The sequence below is a fragment of the Rana temporaria genome, chromosome 3 (genome assembly GCF_905171775.1).
Source record: "Rana temporaria chromosome 3, aRanTem1.1, whole genome shotgun sequence".
Classification (NCBI taxonomy): Eukaryota; Metazoa; Chordata; class Amphibia; order Anura; family Ranidae; genus Rana; species Rana temporaria.
Genome location: NC_053491.1, coordinates 390447190 through 390468943, shown reverse-complemented (window position 1 = coordinate 390468943; position 21754 = coordinate 390447190). Strand labels below are relative to the sequence as shown.

Here is a 21754-nt window from a genome sequence, read left to right as displayed (position 1 = left end):
GTGCTTTTTTTCTGCCTAACTCTCCTGGAAGGAAGCGGATATAACCCTAAGGTTAAAGGCTGCTGTGTCCGACCATGAACGGAAGAGAAATACCAAAATTCTCACACAACACTAAACTTTGAACTCGATGTTCCCTACTTTCACAGTAAACTGGGATGCTTTGCAGAGAACTAAAAGGCTATGTGCAGCCCCCTTGTGTAATCTGCTCTTAAATATTCTTATTTTTTTAAGCAGTTTAGGCTTTTATGGCAGGTTATTCAACACACAAAATGATTTCAAAAGTTCAGTTAAAACTGCCTTACTTAATTTCTTTTTCAATCTGCTGTAGTTCTCTGTTCAGCCTTCCAAAACCTTGTTTTACAGTCTTCAGTTCAGATTCAGTATCAGCAAGTTGGTCTTTTTGACTGTTGGTTTCCATGTGTTTTTCATTTAAGTTTCCATATAAATTCTCCAATTTGTTTTCATTGTAAAAAAGCTGAAAAAGCTGGAGATGCTGTTTACTTTTAAGAAGTTCATGGCGAAGACTTTTATAACGATCAGCCTATATTTAAAAAAAGAAGATTATATTAAATTATATACATATATATATACCACATTCACACATACACACACACACCAAATATGTGTATATAGAGGCCGTGAGATGAAGAGAGCCAAAAGTGCCGATTTCAATCCCAATTAATAGCCAGATTCACGTAGTTTGGCGTATCTTTAAGCCGGCGTAGCGCAGCTCATTTGCACTACGCCAACGTAAAATAGAGAGGCAAGTACATTATTCACGAAGCACTTGCTCCGTAAGTTACGTCGGCATAGCGCAAATGGGCCACCTAATTCAAAGTAGGCATGTAGTGGGCGGGCTACATTTAAATGAACTGTGACCCCATGTAAATGAAGGCCGTTCGTACGGCGCATGCTCAGAATCACGTCGCAAATACTCAATGCTTTCGACGTGAACGTAACCTATGCCCAGCCCCATTCATGTACGCTTACGCAAACAACGTAAAATAGACGGCTGTTCCTTCGTCCATATGATATCATCCCCACCAAACTACTGAAGGAATGTGCCGACATCCTGGCACCACCCATCACACAGCTTATAAACCAGTCATTTAAGGAAGGCACAGTGCCATCCCTGTTGAAAGAGGGCACAATCCAGCCCATCTTGAAAAAACCTAACCTGGATCCCAAGGACCCAACTCACCGCCGTCCCATAACAGGCCTAAATGTTCTCTCCAAGATAATGGAGAAAGTAGTGGTACAACAGCTGCAACAGCATCTAGATACCCACAATCTACTGGATCCATTACAATCAGGCTTCCGTCCCGGACACGGGACAGAAACGGACTTACTCAAAATATGGGACGATGCCCTTGAGGCCGCAGACGAAGGAGAATCTTGTCTCCTGGTTCTGCTGGACCTAAGCGCAGCCTTTGACACGGTAGACCACAAACTGTTACTGATGCGACTAGCCAAGGTAGCAGAAGTCGCAGAAGGTGATTTACCATGGTTTTCTTCCTTTCTTGAAAACCGATCACAAACAGTTAAATTGGGTTCTTTCACGTCGGAAAAGCGCACGGTGTCATGTGGAGTCCCCCAAGGATCCCCCCTGTCACCGGTGCTTTTCAACATCTATCTTCGCCCTCTCTTTGATATTATCAGTAGCCAAGAACTACTTTATCACTCTTATGCAGACGATACGCAATTGTATTTTCGCATCTGCAACAAAAAGGATCATCATCCCAGTTTAGAGAAATGTCTCTCTTTGATAGAAAACTGGATGACAAAGAGTTATCTTAAACTCAACAGTTCAAAAACAGAACTCCTTATGTTTCACGCCAGCCGAAAGAGTCAACTGGCAACAACCTGGACACCCCCGCCCATTCTGGGCCAAATCATCACCCCTAGCTCCAAAGTCAAAAGTCTCGGGATCATCTTCGACACCTTCATGACAATGGACGCACAAATAGGGTCAGTAGTCAGCGGAGCGCACCATCTGTTGCGCCTACTACGCAGACTTATTCAATTTATCCCCAAAGAAGACGTAGCAGTCGTGGTGGGAACAATCGTGAATTCCAGACTGGACTATGCTAACGCCCTGTACCTCGGACTCCCAAAGTACCAAATCTCCCGTCTGCAAGTCGTTCAGAATACGGCCGCCAGACTGGTGACTGGGGAAAAAAAATGGGAATCAATCTCACCTTCGTTGAGAACCCTTCACTGGCTGCCAGTAAAAGACAGAATTGCATTTAAAGCACTCTACCTGACACATAAGTGCATCCATGGGAAGGCTCCGCAATATCTTTGCGACAAGATAGAACCTCACAATTCGAATCGCGTTCTGCGATCCACCGACCAAAATCTGGTCAGGGTACCAAAAACCAAATACAAGTCCAAAGGAGAAAGAAGGTTTGCTTTTCAAGGTCCGAGACTATGGAACGCTTTACCAACCAGCATTCGGTTGGAGGAAAACCACCTGACTTTCAGAAGACAGATCAAAACTCTGCTCTTTTGATGTCATGAGACACGAACAACTAGCGCCCAGAAGCGATTCAGTTCGCATGCGCCGCGCTTTATAAGTTTTTCATTCATTCATTCATACCTTGCATGGGCTGCGCCATCTTTTTGGTGGTTTATCTTTACGCCGGCGTATGTCTTACATAAACGGCGTATCTTACTGCGACAGGCGTTTGTACGTTCGTGAATCGGCGTATCTTGGTCATTTACATATTCGATGCGTAAATCCACGTACACGCCCCTAGCGGCCAGCGTAAATATGCACATAAGATACGACGGCATAGGAAACTTACGTTGGTCCTATCTTGGCCATATTTAACCACTTCCATACAGGGCACGTATACACCTTCCCGCCCAAGCCAATTTTCAGCTTTCAGCACTGTCGCACTTTGAATGGCAATTGCGCGGTCATGCTACACTGTACCCAAACAAAACTGGCGTCCTTTTTTCCCCACAAATAGAGCTTTCTTTTGGTGGTATTTGATCACCTCTGCGATTTTTTTTTTGTGCGCAACAACTAAAAAAAGACTGAAAATTTTGAAAAAAAATATGTTTTTATTTTTTTCTGTTAATTTTTTTGTAAATAAGTACGTTTTCTTTCAATTACGGGCACTGATATGGCGGCACTGATGGGCACCGATGAGATGGCACTGATGGGCATCGATGAGGTAGTACTGACGGGCACAGATGTGGTGGTACTGATTGGCGGCGCTTGTATGCGGCACTGATGGGCACACATAGGCGGCACTGATGGGCACACACAGGGCGGAACTGATGGGCACTCATGGGCGGCACTGATGGGCACTCATGGGCAGCAATGATGGGCACTCATGGGCGGCACTGATGGGCGGCACTGGGCACTCATAGGCGGCACAGATGGGCACTCATGGGCGGCACTGATGGCTACTTATGGGTGGCACAGATGGGCACTGATAGGTGGGCACTGGGCATGGATGGGCACTGTGGGGTGGCACTGATGGACACTGTAGGGTGGCACTGATGTACAATGTGGGGTGGCACTGATGGACACTGGGGCGGCACTGATTTAGCTATGTTGCCAGTCAGTGCCCATTTGTGGGCACTGATTGGCATCTTTTTTTTTTTTAATGCTTTTTTTTTTGACAGGCTTTTTTTTTTTTTTTTTGACACCATCCCTGGTGGTCCATGTGGCGATCCGAGGGGGGGCTGCGCTGATAAACAATCAGCGCGAACCCCCCCTGTCAGGAGAGCCGCAGATCGGCTCTCCTCTACTCGCGTCTGTCAGACGCGAGTGAGGAAGAGCCGACAACGGCTTTTCCTGTTTACACCGTGATTCGACACGGCTGATCACGTGGTAAAGAGTCTCCGTGAGAGACTCTTTACCAAGATCGGTGTTGCGGGGTGTCAGACTGACACCCCGCAACAACGATCGCCGCAATGCGCGCCGCCGGGGGCGCGCAGCGGCTCAGAATCCTGAGGACGTCATATGACGTCCGGTCAGGATCAGACAACCACTTTGCCGCCGTCAATATGTCATTGGCGGGCGGCAAGTGGTTAAGCGTATCTGGTTTCCAGAATACGCTTAAATATACGACGGCGCTCTTTCGGACTTACGACGGCGTATCTACTGATACGCCGTCGTAAGTCTACGTGAATCTGGGCCTAAGTCTTTAAAGTGGATGTAATTCCGATTTTGTTTTTAATCAAGGCATGTACCCTTTAGAGTACAGGATTTCATGTCATCTGTGCCCAGTCTTGCCACAAATAGTTAATCCAGCTCTGAGCAATCCTCTTACCTCTTTTTAGCAAGATAAAAACAGACACACAGTGAAAAAGGTGCCCATTTATTCCCCCTTGCTGTGACAGGTGATTGCCTCTCTCACACTCCTGCACGAGATATGAAATTCTGTGTACTTCACATCCCCCCCTCCTTTCTTCTCCAGCTCTCCCAGGATTGGCTGCTCCATACCTCAACATGACTGGGCATGTTGAAATCATGTGGTGTCTTTCCTTGACTGGATGTTAGTGATCATGGGGCATAATTCCACAAGACCAGTTCAGTGTAAGGAATACACAGGAGAAAATATATGCTGCCGCCAAGGGGAGTGTAGAGGTGGGAGGGGATTCTACTGATGTCACGACTCTGCCCACTGAGCTCCGGACAACAGACCCGCCCACAGAATCCAGAGTTTTGCAGGGCTACAAACAGAAAAGGGGGAGATATTTGACAGGTAAGGATACATGCATGTATATCCCTTAGAGGTAAGCACTATGACAGTAGTTTAGCGATGATGAGAGTGGGTTTACATCCAGCATAACTTAAAGGATCACTAAAGGAAAACATTTTTTTTGCTGAAATGACTGTTTACAGGGTATAGAGACATAATAATTAACTGATTCCTTTTAAAAACGATTAAAAATAGATAAAAATCAATCATATAATGTGCCTCTTAGATGCAAAAACGAAACTGAAAGTAGTTTAGTCTTTGCATGTTATTTTATGCCTCTGTGCTGGACAGTGCCATAGAGAGTCATGGCTAGGAAAACGAATCTAAACTCTCCCATGACTTTTTTCATACAGAGCCAGACAACCAGGAAGTGTCCAGAACAGAGCAGTTTTACAGCAAAATCAGAGCAAAAACGAGCAATGAGGACATGAAACCAGGACTGCAGTAAGGTAAAGGAAGCTATTCAGCTAAAAAAAAAAATCCTTTAGTGACCCTTTAACCTTCTCAATAAACATTGACTATTTTAATCCTTTACTTTCGTTCAACTTTTTATAATTTTTTTTTTTACATTTCAGTTAATTCCTGAATTTCAGGCCTAGGCAAATGATGTCATACTTCGCAGAAGTCTTCAGGAAGAAAGGAGAGAGAGTTTTCTCAGTTAAAGCGGAGTTCCACCCAAAAATGTAACCTCAGCTTTAAGTGAAGGTGACCCCCTAAAATTTTTGTTGGGGGGGGAGCGGATACCCTCTTTTAAGAGGCACCCAGCTCCCACTTCCTCCCAGAGCTCCACGGTGCCAAAAAGAAGTTCACCTCTCCCCTCCGTGCAATCTTCTGGGACACATCACAGGTCCCAGAAGATTGCCCGGCCAATGACAGCGCGGCTCGTGGCCTCACAGCCGGGAGCCCATAGTCAGAATGCCGACATCGTGGAGAGGAGCGAGGCTTCGTTTTGCCCAAATCACTGAACCTTGGGACAGGTGAGTATCCTATAATTAAAAGTCAGCAGCTACACTTTTTGTAGCTGCTGACTTTTATATGGGGGGAACTCTGCTTTAAGCACATCCACCTGCCTGTATGCCTGAGCTATGGACCGATGGATTCCAGGAAGTTAAAGCTGTAGTAAACCCGCTCCCGTTTTTTTTTTCCACAACTAAAAAACAAAAGTCATAATGGGCTAGTATGCACCGCATTCTAGCTCATTATGAAATACTTACCTTGGAACGAGGTGTGAAGAACTTACCTGGTCCACGCCGAGGGAGATGTCTTCTTGAGTCGGCATGTCTTCCGGGTATCGCCGCTCCAACGCTGTGATTGGCTGGAGTGGCGATGTCGTCACTCCCGCGCCAATGCGCGCGGGAGACTTCTTTCCGGCAAGGTCCGGCGGCTGCCAGGCCTTTAGCCGAGGATCCCCGCTGCGCATGCGCCGCTGCAGTCAGCGGCGCTTTGCGAGGGGAATATCTCCTAAACCTTGCAGGTTTAGGAGATATTCTTTATACCTACAGGTAAGCCTTATTATAGGCTTACCTGTAGGTTAAAATGGTAGTACAGAGTTTACTACCACTTTAATACTGCCATTATTCAAGATGGCCAAGGCCAGAAATGCTAGAGGGTGTTTTTGAAAGTGGTTTCTTAGCAAAATAAAGCATAGAGACATAGATGGATGATTGAGTTTGCATTAATTAAATGAAACAGCGTTTTTTGGTTTGCAGTGTAGCCCCCTTTATGTTTAATCTAATTGTATTGAAATGTTTTAAATTTAAAATACAAAATATCAAAACACCAGACATAAGCTACGACGATCTGGGGCAAGAACAAAAAAAGAAAAGAAAGAAAAAAAAACCCCAATATATTACATATATTAGAAGTGTTTCAAAGCAGCCAGAGCAAGGGTGGTACCAAAGATAAGTGATCCAAAGTGGCAGAGCTTAAACAGATACAAAATGACCAGTGTCAGAGAGCAATCCATGTGAACATGGCCAAAAGCAATACATACAGTCCATAAACACTGTCAGAACCTCATTATCTCCATCCCCGTTAAAAATGTAAAATCAAGATGCAATGGTATCAAACTAGCCAAAACCCTGCATGCACAAAAACAAACAAATTAAATAAAAAAGGGAATGGGGGAAAGAAAAGGTGTAAAAGGAAAAAAAAAATGAAAAAAAGAGGGCAGGAGGGAGAGAAGAAAACCAGGCAATAGTTACAGAGGAGGTCTAGCACTAGAATTATTGCTCTCGCTTTAATGTTCACGGTGATACCTCCAATACAGTGATCATTGCTAAAAATATGCACCATCACTGTACTAAATCACCCTGACTGGGAAGGGGTTAATATCAGAGGCAATCAAAGGGTTAACTGTGTGCCTAGCTTTATACTAAACTGTTGGAGGTGTTTTTACTAGGGGGAAGACATGGATCCTAGTCCCTGCTTGCTAAGGTAAGTATTTCATACGAGCACATTATGCCATTGCCAATGTCATTGCCTTGCAGGGGATTTTTTCCCCCAAATCGGTGGTTTACTACCGATTTAATATGAAAATGGCTATATTAGGTACAGTTAAACCTTGGTTTGCAAGCATAATTTGTTCCAGAAACATGCTTGTAATCCAAAGCACTTGTATATGAAAGCATTTTTTTTACAGGGTATAAAAGAGAAGAGAGGTATCTCTAAGGCCCCATGCACACAAGACGCTGGTAAACTCGAGTTCAGAGGCGTTTGGGCATTTTTTTCAACTGCCCCTGAACACATTTAATGTTATCCTATGTGTCCATGCACACAATCACGTTTTTTGGCGTTTTAAAGCAGTTGGGTTTAGGCTCTTTTTTCGGATGCAAAATTTTGGGTTCTGCCACAAACGTTTTTGCGTTTCAAAGCTTTGGGAGGGTCTACAATGTCTTTGTTATGAAGGCTGATAGCCGCAAACGCGGTAAAACGCCGCTAAACGGGCGTTTTAAACGCCGGCTTTTGCCTTAAAAACTTGAGTTTACATTTGCTTCTCGTGTGCATGGGGAATAAGGAGTAGCAATAAGTTGCTAAGGCCCCATGCACTCGAGACGCTGCTAAACTCGAGTTCAGAGGCATTTGGTCATTTTTTTCAACTGCCCCTGAACACATTTAATGTTATCCTATGTGTCCATGCACACAATCACGTTTTTTGGCGTTTCAAAGCAGTTGGGTTTAGGGCCGTTTTTCCAAACCCAAAATTTTGGGTTCAGACGCTTTCAGCTTTTGCGTTTTAGACGCAAATCGCGGCAAAACGCGGTACCGGCGTTTTGCCGCGATTTCGTTTATAGGCGTTTTTAAAGGTGACCTATTTTTTTACATTAGAAATCTCAAAAATTATGGCAAATGATGAAAAACCATAAAAAAACATAAAAAATGTAATTGCTTGCATTGCATTGTGGACAATCCACAACTTGCGGCAGGTGACGTGGCCAGTGGACAATCCACAACTTGTGGCAGGTGACATGGCCAGGTGACGTGGCAAGTGGACAATCCACAACTTGTGGTAGGTGACGTGGCCAGGTGATGTGGCAGGTGACGTGGCCAGTGGACAATCCACAACTTGTGGCAGGTAACATGGCCAGGTGACGTGGCAAGTGTACAATCCACAACTTGTGGTAGGTGACGTAGCCAGGTGACATGGCAAGTGGACAATCCACTTGTAGACCCTCCCAAAGCTTTGAAACGCAAAAACGTTTGTGGCAGAACCCAAAATTTTGCGTCCGAAAAAAGAGCCAATCCAGGTGACGTGGCCAGGTGATTTGGCAAGTGCATAATCCACTTGTGGCAGGTGACGTGGCAAGTGGACAATCCACAACTTGTGGCAGGTGTCGTGGTCAGGTGACGTGGCAAGTGGACAATCCACAACTTGTGGCAGGTGACGTGGCCAGGTGACGTGGCAGGAGACGTGGCCAGGTGACATGGCAAGTGGACAATCCACAACTTGTGGCAGGTGACGTGGCCAGGTGACGTGGCCCGTGGACAATCCACAACTTGTGGCAGGTGGCGTGGCCAGGTGACGTGGCAGATGACGTGGCAAGTGGACAATTCACAACTTGGCAGGTGATGTGGCAAGTGACACGCTAAATACACGTACACTGCTGCTCTCTCAGCTGCTCTGGTCTCACAAAATAGCTGAAATGGTTAAATAATACTGTTTTTTGAGCTTAGGGAGGGTCTTATGATGTTTCTTAACCAAATGCTTATAAACGCAAACGCGGTAAAACGCCGCAAAATTTGCGGCAAAAACAGGCGTTTTAAACGCCGGTTTTTGCGTTTGAAAACTTGTGTTTAGATCAGTTTGCATTTGCTTCTCGTGTGCATGGGGCCTAAATGTTGTACCTTCATTAAATGTAACCATATTGCTACACTTATGCTGGCCATACACTATACGAAAATTCGGCCGACATTCGGTCGTTAAGAAAGATCTTTCGTTTTTCGAACAGTTAATGGGCACAAAATCGAAAATCGTTGGGACGTTTTTGAGCCGAAAAAACGAAGGACACATTTGGAAATTTTCTGCCGAACGAACAATAAATCGGAAGGTTAATGTGTTTCCCGTCCGAACTTTCTGCACTAGGTATATGTAAAAAAAACGAACCAATTTTTTTTAATTTATGTCCACTAAACGATTTATAGGTCATTACATGATGGCACTATCGTTTGCGCTCACGACCGAATTAGAGGCTCCTCTCTTCTTTTTTATACTCAGTTGTGACATGACGTTACTCCTATATCAAGACATCGCTTGTATATCAAGGCAAAAATTTATTAAAACATTTTGCTTGTCTTGCAAAACGCTCTCAAACCAAGGTTTTACTTTATCTGGATCTACATTTAATAGAGTCCGTCAAGGTCTGATTTAATCCTGAAGTGCAGGCAGTGAGTTCTAATCTTGAAATCAACTACTTTGGTGTCATAATAGACCTCCTAGACCTAGATCTTTTGTACGTGTTATTATAAAATAAAACCCTTTTTTTATACATTGTCTCATAATTCAATAATTAAAGCGGTGGTTCCCCCTTAAAAACAACATTTTTTTATTCCACTGCCCCCCCACATTCCATCACGATTAATGCTCTTAATATTATGTACAGCAGGAAAAAAATATTAAGAGCATTAATCGTGATGGAGTGTGGGGGGGCAGTGGAATAAAAAAATGTTGTTTTTAAGGGGGAACCACCGCTTTAAGCTGCCCAAAAACCCGATACCAAGCATTTGCCAGAGTACTTGTACTCGGGCAAATGCTCCCGATGCTTCACCCGATACTTGTACTGTCAGGGGTGATCAGTGCATGGGGAAGTTACAGGCACCAATCATGTGTATCCCGCTGTGTATTCCTCCGTGTATTCCCGCCATGTATTCCTCCGTGTATCCCGCCGTGTTTCTCTCCCCTTCCGTGCTCCTCCTCCACCCCCTGGAACTGTCAGGATGGAGAGCGGGGTATGAGCCGGTAAATCCAGCTCCTTACTGCTCCGAATGGACAGTCAGTGATCACTGACTCGGTCCAGCTCTCCAGTTCGTAACAAGCAGTAGAAACCAAAGGAGGGGTGGGTGCTGTGTCCGTCCATGAACTCAGAGAAATGGATTTTACGGTGAGTACAAAAATCCTATTTTCTCTTCCGTTCATGGACGGATACAGTAGCCTTTGACCTTAGGGACGTCCCCAAGCAGTGTCAACGGAGGAACTCCAACTTTAAACTGCCGCCTGTAACACCAAGCGGCCGAAGGAGGCATCAGAAGATGCACTCACATCCACCTTGTAAAACTTTGAAAAAGTGTGAACCGACGACCAGGTCGCTGCCTTACACACACGTAACACAGAGGCTTGATGCCGGAAAACCCAAGACACCAATCGCCCTGGTCGTATGCGCCGTAACCCGAAAGGGAGGCGCCCGCCCCTCCAGGGCATAGGCCTGAAGCACAACCTGTCGGATCCACCTAGAAATAGTGGCCGACGATACTGCCAGACCTTTCTTAGGACCAGCCAGCGACACAAACGGTGAGTTTGACTTCCGGAATGGAGCCGTAGCCGAAAAGTACACTCGTAGGGCCCGAACCACATCCAGGGAATGTAAAGTGGCCTCCTTCGGGTTCTACGGCTGAGGACATAAAATGGCAACATAATGTCCTCATTAATGTGAAAAAGCCGAAACAACCTTCAGGAGAAAAGACGGCTGAGGTCGCAGCATCACCTCATCCTCATGGATGACCAAGTAGGGAGCCATGCAGGACAAGGCCGCCAGTACAGACACCCGTCTGATCGAGGTAATTGAAACCAGAAATACCACCTTTTGTGACAGAGTCAACAAGGGAATCTTTCGGATGTCCACAAAGGGAGCATCCTGAAGCACCGAGAGGACCAAATTCAAGTCCCACAGGGGTAGTGGATGGCGTACCGGAGGGGCCACATGCCGGACCCCCTGCACAAACGCAAGGGGGACATGCCGGTCCCCCTGCACAAACGCCAAGGGTCGCTGAAAGTAAACAGCCAGAGCCGAAATCTGACTCATAACCGCACTCAAGGCGAGAGCCTGATCCACTCCCCGCTGTAAAAACAGCACAATCCAGGACACCACGTAAGTACGAGGGTGCCACTCTATCTCCTCACACATAGAGATGTAAGCCTTCCACGTACGATGGTAAATCCTACGTGAAGTAGCCTTCCGTGCACGCAGCATGGCAGAGACCACCGAGCCTGATAGGCCCCGGTCCTTCAGTACTTGGCTCACAACAGCCACGCCGTTAAAGCCAGTGACCGTAAAGCAGGGTGGAAGATCGGACCCTGCGACAGAAGATCTTCTCTCAGGGGTAGACACCAGGAGGCGTCTGCCACCAGACGCACCAGGTCCGCGTATCAGGAGCGGCACGGCCAAACTGGGGCGAACAGGATTGTTGGAATCCCTTCGGCTTCCACTCTGCGCAGCAGGCGAGGAAGAAGCTTCAGAGGAGGGAAGGCGTAAATTAGGCGATAGCGACCCCAAGGCGCCACTAGTGCAACTGATGCGCCCGCCCACGGGTCCCTCGACCTGGACACGAATCGTGCCACCTTCCGATTGAGACGGGACGCTAGAAGGCCCACGTCTGGAGTGCCCCACTTTCGGCACAGACACCGAAACACCTCCGGATGTAGCGACCGTACACCTTGGTCTAGCCTTTGGAGACTCATATAGTCGGCTTGCCAATTCAGCACGCCCGGAATGTGCACCACTGACAGAGCTGGAACGTAGCTTTCGGCCCACCGGAGGATGTGCGCGACTTCCATCACTGCAGCCGAGCTTCGTGTGCCCCCCGATGATTGACGTATGCCACAGCCGTGGCGTTGTCGGACTGGATTTAGACCGGTCGGCCTTGCAGACCCAGAGACCACGTGGAGAGACACAACTTGAACGCTCGGAGCTCCAGTACATTAATTGGAAGGCGGGACTCCTCCTGAGTCCAGCGCCCCTGGGCACCCCAGACACCCCCCCAGCCGGAGAGGCTGGCAACCGCCATGATCACTGTCCAGTGACACGGCAGGACCAATCATCCGATCGGGAGTACTGGAGAAGTCAGCCACCACACTAGGGAGGACTAGGTCAGTCGACCCACCCGAATCTGGTAATCCAGAGACGAAAGAATCTTGTTCCAACGTGACAGAATATCCTTCTGTATACTCGAGTGCCACCATCAGACCCAGCAATGATATGCAAAAACGAAGCGACGCCCATTTAGGGTCGCCAACCGCTGCACCGCAGATTGCAGAGTCTGCAGTGTTTCCGCAGGGAGGAAAACTCTCGCCTCCGAGGAATTTAGGACCAACCCCAGACACTCCAGCCGCTGAGATGGTACCAGTACCAACCTCTGGATATTCAGCAGCCAACCGAAATCTTGGAGGGACTGACAGGTGATAGACACATCGTCTACTAATTCCAAGCTTCAGGAAGCTCCCAGAAGAAGGTCGTCCAGGTAAGAAACTGGTCCTCCCCGACCGCCAAGCGCAGAAAACTCAGGCGTTTTGCGCAAAAGGGGAAATGCAGGTACGCGTCCATGATATCCAGGGACGCCAGGAAATCCCTCTGATGGAGCGTCGCTATTACCGAGCGTATCGACTCCATTCTGAATTATTGCGCTTTGACAAAGCAATTGAGAGCTTCGAGGTCCAGGACCGGACGGACCCTGTCCTTCTAGGGAACTAGAAACAGATTGGAGTAAAAACCCCTGAAACCATTCTGGTGAAGGAACCGGCACAATAACTTCCCTGATCAGAAGATCCTGGACAGCCCCTGACAGATCCTTCAGGCCATCTGGAAGAAACCAGAGGTTGGAGGAAAAAATCTGTTTGGTGGACAATAAACTCAATCTCGTACCCCGAGGAAACCACTTCGCAGACCCAACGGTCGGAAAGAAGAGACCTCCACCGAGCCGCAAATCCGCGGAGCTGCCCCCCCACCTGAGATGTGAGCGGGGGCAAACCTTCATGCGGAAGCAGACTTGTCCGCAGGCTCGTTGGGCTTGCGGTACCAGGGGCGCCTTTGTCCTTTAGTGGACGTCTCAGCCCCCTGAAAGTGTTTTCCTGCAGCACTTGGCGGGCGAAAACAAAACCGCTTGGGGATAGTAAATGAGGGCCCTTGCCTACGGCGAGGCACCTTACCCTTCCCAGATTGAGGTAGCAGAGTGCTCACACCGCCCGAGGCATCGTTTATGATGTCATACAGGGACACCCCAAAAGGTCGTTCACCCTCACAGGGTAATTCCTCCAAGGACTACTTAGAGGACTGGTCCGCAGACCAACCTTTAGCCATACAAGGCGGGGCAGTATCACCGCGGATGGCGGAGGCCCTGGAGAGCAAGGGGAGCATATCCAGGGCCAACACACAGACAAATATTAGACCCTGTACCAACTGGTCGGTCAGGTCCACGCAGGTCTCAGAAGCATTCTGCGCCTCTAGCTCCCGCACCAGGGACTTAGCGCGACCGGTAAATGTCTGCGACACCAGAGACCCGGCCAAAACCGATCTCACCACCAGCCCCCCCCTGATGTGAATATGGAGCGGGCCACAGCCACAGCTCTCCTATATGCGGGGTCCTTAAAAGCGGGAGCCCCTTCCACAGGTAATGTGGCAGCCTTGTTCCAAAACAAGCTTCCCAGCCTGGACACAGGGAGGCCCACTGACGGAGGAGACACCACTGTTATAGGAAATCCTCCTCAAAAAGGGGAACGGACCGCAAAGTATCTTGTACTGCAAAAACTTCCTGCGACCGATCCCATTCCCTGCATAACATTCCAGACATGGAATACAAGGAAAACACTTATTGCGGTGCGGGGCGGCTTACTGAACCCAAAAGGGACTGACACCTCTGATGCCTCCGCCGAATCCTTAAGTGCTTGAGCAACCCACACCGCAGTGTCAAGAGCCCCACCAAAAGCACAATCATGTGCTGACCCTGAAACAGGGTCATCCTCACAGTCTGTGTGGGCTTTGGCCTGCAGCAACTGACAAAACGGAACCAGAGCCGGACGCCTCAGCGAGGCCTGATTCCCTGTCAGAAAAAACATCCCAGAAGAAGGCAGAGGGGGGGGGACGCTTTGTAACCCCCCATATTCCCCCAACACTTCCATCTTGACCCAAACGCCTCAGGGACTGCCACCACAGCATCCATGGAGGCCACAGGAACAGGGACACTAAGGGTTAATACCAGCGTGTCAGTGAGAGTCACTGCAACAGCCACCCTAGTACTGCCAGGCTTCACAGGACATCCCCCCAGCCGCTACAGAGAGCAGGGAAACCCCCCCCCCCCGGAGGACTCACCGTCCGACCAGACCGCCGCTGCTGAGAGCCAAAAACGCTGCCTGTGCTGCGCCATCCATAGTAAAGTGTGCATGACCCGTCAGCGCCGTCATCCTAGGCACAAGAGGCCAAGAGCTGTACCAAGATAGCCGCCGACTTGGAAAAAAACAGCCTGCGGGCTCCGAGAAAATGGCCGCCGTAATTACTACTGCACCATATAACACAGCCGGTCAGCAGCAAAATGGCGCCAAAAACGGTGTTTTTAAAAAAAAACATGTACAGAGAAGCCCCAGTGACACACGGAAAAAAACATATAGGCCCACGGGACCCCCCCCCCCCCGCACACATGGCAGTACACAAGGCACTAAAACAGCACCCACAGCAGCCGCAACCCCCAGGTCAGACTGAGCCCCCCAAGCGGGCACCCCACTCATGGCCGTCACCCAGAAACGGGGAAAGAGGGAGAGGAAAGGGAGAGAGGAAAGCAGGGCGAACCCTCAAACGACCTCCCATGAATGCACCAGCCGAAACCACCCCGCAGAGGCAAGGGGGATACTACTTACCCGTCCTGCGACCACCGGCTGGAGGCATCCCGGACAGAACCAACGTCCACTAACGGCATGGCTGTCGGCCAGATACACTGTGACAAGGCCATAGAGACCGGTCATATGTGTATCCTGGAACATGTAGTTCCCTGGCCGCCCCTTGGAGCAATAGGGCCTGTCGTAGACGACCCAGAGCTAAGCTGAGGGCCGGCATACGCTCGATGGCCGAACATGGGGGGACTACAAGAGTCAAGACGCAGCCTGTCACCCAGTCGGCTGTTGATAGAAGAATCACAGGATTCAATAAAAAGGCAGGAACAAAATAATAAAAAGCGAAAAAATCTCAGAAAAATTCCAGAGTACAGGGACTCCAGAGTGCCTGTTCTCTCCTGACAATTAGGCAGAAAAAAACTGGAGAGCTGCTAGAGCAGGGTGTGGGTTATACCCGGGGAAAAACGCCCCCTGGGAGGAGCTGCACTGAGGAAAGTGTTAACACTTAAAGTGCTTTTTTTCTGCCTAACTCTCCTGGAAGGAAGCGGATATAACCCTAAGGTCAAAGGCTGCTGTGTCCGTCCATGAACGGAAGAGAAAATTAAAAACAAATTGTTAAAGATTAAAAAAAAAAATACTGACGTGCTGCTGTCACATGAGATTGTAAAAAAAGTATTGGTATTCGGTATCAGCGAGTACTTGAAAAAAAGTATCAGTACTTGTACTCTGTCTTAAAAAAGTGGTATCGGGACAACCCTATCGTAGGGTCAGCACACAGGCAGAGTATTATGTACATAATCATTTCACTGGCACTCAGAATTTTATAGGCACAAATATTGCATCAATTTCCTTTGTAATATTTGATCAATATCCCAAGAGACTCTAAAAACAAAAAACATCCATCCCACCACCCTTCTGCTCATGGACTAGATTTGTGGTCAGCTATAAAACAGAGACCAGAGCTCACTGGTCTTGTTAAGTGTATAAAGCTTTTCTTTTTAATAGTATAAGGTTAAAAACATTTACAATTGTATAAGCTTATCTATTACATTAATTTTTAGTAACATGCCATTGATGCAGTGTTATGAGCATCTAATCTCCAACCATATAATATAGATTATAAAATAAAATTATAATATATAAATGTAATTAAAGCAGCCAATGCATTTTAGGAGTTATACAGACCCACTTAATTAGGGCTAAAATTTAGCAAGACAAGACATTTTAGTCTCAATGAAGAGGGCCTTCCGCATAACACTTGAAACACATTGGTTTTTATCCTAAGACTTTCACTGTGACAAACTACAGTTTGCCACTCTCTGGCCCCTTTCACATGACCATTTATTTATTATTTACCGTATTTATCGGCGTATAACGCGTACCTAATTTTAAAAGGGAAGTTTCAGGAAAAAAAACAAAATTTTAAATAAAGAACTTTGAATATGGTATGGTATTATTTTGGAATTATTTTGGGGATTTATTTATTTAGTGCTTGCAGGTTGTTTTATTTTTAAACATTTCAGTTCATTTATTTTTATTTTTTTATTGGAGTTAATGAATTCAATGCTTGGACAATGCTCAAACACCCCCCCCCTATTAACCCTTTAATTTTGAGGGATTTGTACCTTCTTACTGAAGCAGATTCCTGTCAGATTCCAGAGGCTCTGAGTCTCGCGGTAGTCAGCGTAACCATGGTAACCCTCTGCACGGTGTGAAAGTAACGCTGACTACCGCGAGACTTGGAGCAGGAAGCTTCCTCTGTCCACTGCAGCCTGAGACCCGCACAGAACCCAGGCCATGTCCGACGTTGATCACAGCACTGAAGTGGGCGAAGGCTGCCTGAGATCTGGGGATCGAGTCCCGCACATCACCCAGGCTCCGACGGTGTCTCCGATGCGGTCTCCGATGCTGATTACAGCACTGCAGTGGGGGGGATGGCTGCCGGAGTTCGAGCGCCCGAGACCCGCACATCACACAGGCTGACCCGCACATCACACCGGTTCCGACGGTGTCTCCGAAGAGGATTACAGTATGTACAATGTTGTAAAGAATGTACAATGGGTTTTTGGTAAATGCATATCAGCGTATACCGCGCATATCGGCGTATAACGCGCACATGCTTTTTCCACATTATTTTCAAGATGAAAAAGTGCGCGTTATACGCCGATAAATACGGTATTTATAAAAATGCTTATTGAGAGCGCAGTCATTACCCAAGAGCCTCGATGCGCTCAATGATGATCAGATCCGCCTGTCAGTTTTCAGGTGGACCTGATCAAACGATCCATTCATCCCTATGGACCGGAGGGTGTAAACAAACGTGTGCCTACCTGTGATCTGAACCGGACCACTAAAAAGAAATGAAAGGGGATTCGTTCTCCATATAGGCAGATTGGATCGGAAGTAGTCAGGTGTAACCTTTTAGTAGAGTCGCCCATAGGGCACTCTGCAGAAACTGAATGGACACAGACCTGTCATATACCCGCTCTGCTCTGATTAGCAGGGGATCTGTGAGTGAATATCCTGCTGATCAGAACGGAGTCCGGTGCCTTTCTCTTTTTTTCTTAAACAAATGCTTTTATTGAACAAAAAGGCTTTCTTGACAAACATTGTGCATATCAATCAGAATCTCTCAATAAAGGCATAAAACAACATCCTCCATTATTGTATGTATTAACTCGAGACTAAGTTGTTGGTACCGTGAACAATTGGTCGCAACCATTGAGGGGTAGATTCACGTAGAATGGCGTATTTTTGTGCGGGCGTAACGTATCCTATTTACGTTACGCCTCCGCAACTTTTACAGGCAAGTGCTGTATTCTTAAAAGAAAGTTGCGGCGGCGTAGCATAAATAGGCCGGCGAAAGCCCGCCTAATTTAAATTGTGAAGAGGTGGGCGTGTGTTATGTAAATTAACCCTGACCCGACGTGATTGAAGTTTTTCAGGAATTTCCCAGTGTGCATTGCTCCAAAGTACGCCGCAAGGACGTACTGGTTTCGACGTGAACGTAAATGACGTCCAGCCACATTCACGGACGACTTGCGCAAACGACGTACATTTTTCAAATTTCATCGCGGGAACAACGGCCATACTTAACATTGGTGCGCCGCATATACGCCTCATATAGCAGGGGTAACTTTACGCCGGGAAAAGCCTAACGTAAACGGCGTAAATGTACTGCGTCGGCCGGGCGTACGTTCGTGAATTCGCGTATCTAGCTGATTTACATATTCTAGGCGTAAATCAGCGTACACGCCCCTAGCGGCCAGCGTAAATATGCAGTTAAGATCCGACGGCGTAAGAGACTTACGCCGGTCGGATCTAATAGAAATCTATGCGTAACTGATTCTATGAATCAGGCGCATAGATACGACCGGCCAGACTCAAAGATACGACGGCGTATCTCCAGATACGCCGTCGTATCTCCTCTGTGAATCTGGGCCATAGTGTACATGTTGCACTGCGACACACAATCCCCTCCTTAGTGTAGATAAACCGTGGGAGAACCAAGAAGACCCGAAGGCCATATTATGACCAATCCTGATCAAGCGTGCCTTTCTCTTTTACTTTAAAAAGGTTGTCTATCCTGAGAACCAGGGCTGTGGAGTCGGAGTCGGAGTCGGGGGAAATTTTGGGTACCTGGAGTCGGAGTCGGCAAACAATGCACCGACCGACTCCTACTAAATTTAGATTGGAATAAAAAAAAAAAAAGCAAGTTTAAATGTCCCAATTCACAAAAAGTTATAATTAATGACTTCTCTACTGTAATAATAAAGACCAATGCATGCAGTGCCTCACGTAACCGCAAAACGAACACGTTAAGTGACCGTGAAGAAGCATGCTTTTCATGTGCTTCACTATATGGCACGCAACGCACAATTAGGAGCTGCAATACTTATACTTTCCATAGTGTTGTGTTCTGCTTTTACAGGGAACGCATGTTAGAGAACCAGTAAGTGTCCAAATAAAAAAATTCCAACAGGAGTTTTATAAAGCACTAAAAGAAGTTGAAAATTATGATCGCTCATCAAAACTTACTGTTGAAGAAGCCATCCTTGTTTATCCAGAGATCGTTAGTGATGTGGCCAGAATAGTTACTGCAATGCCACCCACCCAAGTCAGTGTCGAAAGATTATTTTCAGCCCTAAAAATAATAAAGTCTGACTTAAGAGCCTCTATGAAAGAGGATCTGGCAGAGGCAATTCTCTTCCTTAGAACTCTACATTGAATTGATTTGCATTTGCTAAGCCTATAACTACATTTCAAGATTAATATAAACCATTTCTAGGTTTTACAGATTTTGTTTTTGGTTCATTATAGATAAGCTTTGTTTGTGTTCTAAAACAACCAAATAATGTGGTTTGTATTTTTGAACTGGTAAAGATCCTGTTCCTGATGTTTATGCCTGCTGCTACTATCCAGCCACTTGATTGATTAATAAAAAAAAAATTAATAAAACGTTGTTTTCATTGTGTTTGTCTTTTGCTTAAACTGTGCAATACAGTAGACTGTTGGCTTCCAAGCCAGTAGTCCTGTGGTAGGTTGCGTTTCTTTCCCTCAAGGAATGTATAAAATACATTTGCATATTAATACATCGGAGTCGGAGTCGGAAGTACATAAAACTGAGGAGTCGGAACATTTATCTACCGACTCCACAGCCCTGCTGAGAACCCTGCCAAATGATGTTAGTAAAAGCTATCTCTACAGAAAATACATCTATTGGACCCGATCCCTTATTTAGCCTTGACTGCACCATATCTCCACTGTAACCTACTTAAAAAATAAATAAAAAAATGGCACAGTAAATACCAACATTGCTTGTGAGACCCCTGGCCATGAATGGATTAACAACAGTTTAACGTGAAAATTCCTCTATTCAGGCCTTGCCTTTACTAAGAAAATTCAATAACTACATTAATTCATTGACCCAGTCTGCAAGAAAGACACAAGAAGGTCCTGATGCCTGTTTCAGGGAAGTGGGTAGATCACACACATCCCTCTTTTTTTGGAAAGGTTTGCTCATCTTTAAAAGACACTCAGCCAGCACTGACCTCTTCCTTCTCTATCTTGGCATGCTTTCTTTCAAATGCCACATTTTTCCTCTTATTATAGCAGAACTGTGCATCTTCCTCAGCCTGTAACATTTTTTTTTTCTTTTGCTCATACTCTTCTGCTAGTTCTGATGAGTTGCTTATTTGTTCAAAAAGTTGGGTTCTTTCTTTAGGTTTCTTCACTGCAATGGATTCCACCTCACCCTGGTGAAAAACAGACAAATCAAATATCTGCTCCTATAAACAACTTTGATATTTAACATCAGGCAGAATACATTGATTTACCTGAAATATGAGACAATTTCTGGCCTTTGAAATTATTCCAATTTTTTCAAGCTCCAGAACATACGCTGAACGTCCTATTGGTGTGTCATTAAGTCGATATTCTGTAGCGCCCCCTGGCAATTTTGTTAAATATAAAGCACAAAAAGGTCAGTTGTGGAAGCATAAACTGTTTACTTCCCACAGCTTCTAGTGATTAAAGTGGTTATAATGGCAAAAGGTTTTCTTTACCTTAATGAATTCCCTGTATTAAAAATGTAAAAAAAAGTCACTACTTTTTCTGCCCATCCAACCCCCCAATAACACTTACATGAGACCACTCATGGTCCAGCTGCCCCTGCTGGCAGGCATGCTCTTCTCTCTTCTTAGATTCATGAGCTTCACTGAAAGCAATGAGAGCCATAGGCTCCTGCTGCCATCAGTGAAAACCTGTGAGAAGGGAGCACAGGTTTTGATGGCACTGTGTCTATAGATGCACAAAGCCTGGCTCAGGAGTGTATCTGCACGTGTGCCCCCATAGCACAGGGCTTTCTATGGGGGCACTTGGAAGAATAGGCAGTGGAGGACTGCTGAACAGGTAAGGGGTCGTCTTAGAGTGCCATCATCCCAAATGACAGGAAGTTGTAGTTATGGGGACCTTATAAGAGTGTGAGATTTAAATAAAAATTATACTCACCTAGGTGGAAGCGACATATGTCCCCTGCCACCTCTAAGACCAAGAACTGAGAAATCAAAGACCACTGATCGCTCAGTTATCAGGTCTTCAGTGACGTCAACGGCTCTCTGCTGTGCTCCTACAGCACTCACTGCCTGGCTCAGGTTCTCAACAGCACGCTGAGAGGCCAAGCCAGCTGCTGGTCAGGCATGTGAATGGATTCTGACATTCAGACAAATGACAATAGCCGGGTAAATATAAGCCACGAGAAGTATGGCCAAAATAGCTTTGCCCCTATTTCTCCTTTAAATATGGCACAAAAAAAAATTATATATATATATATATATATAAAATTGTATTTAAACATTATTATTATTAACCTCTTGCCGACCACACAACGAATATACGCAATTGCAGGAATAGTGGTCTTTAAAGCGGGGGTTCGCCCCAAAAATTTTTTTTAACATTACATTCAGCCGAGTTGTGCTAATGACATTAGGCAGTTTTTTTTTAAAATCCTTGCCGTACATACCGTTTTATCTACATTTTCACCGCGGTTTCTGGGTATGTAATCTGCGGGACTGGGCATTCCTAATTGATTGACATGCTTCCGACCGGCGCATACAGCGCGTCACGAGTTGCCGAAAGAAGCCAGACTGCGAGTCGGCTCTATACGGCGCCTGCGCACCGACGTTCGGCAACTCGTGACACGATGTATGCGCCGGTCGGAAGCATG

General features: G+C 46.4%; 1 protein-coding gene across 2 annotated transcripts in view; it reads right to left on the bottom strand.

Annotated features, from left to right (window-relative positions):
• SMC1B (structural maintenance of chromosomes 1B) overlaps nucleotides 1–21754 on the bottom strand; it is a 172220-nt gene that overhangs the window by 132373 nt on the left and 18093 nt on the right. For both annotated transcript variants that reach the window (XM_040345795.1, XM_040345793.1), the window contains exons 3-5: nucleotides 20367–20479; nucleotides 20082–20285; nucleotides 303–541 (exon numbers count right to left, since the gene is read on the bottom strand). In XM_040345795.1, coding sequence (XP_040201729.1) covers nucleotides 303–541; nucleotides 20082–20285; nucleotides 20367–20479 — 556 coding nt within the window. The remainder of the gene's footprint in view (nucleotides 1–302; nucleotides 542–20081; nucleotides 20286–20366; nucleotides 20480–21754) is intronic.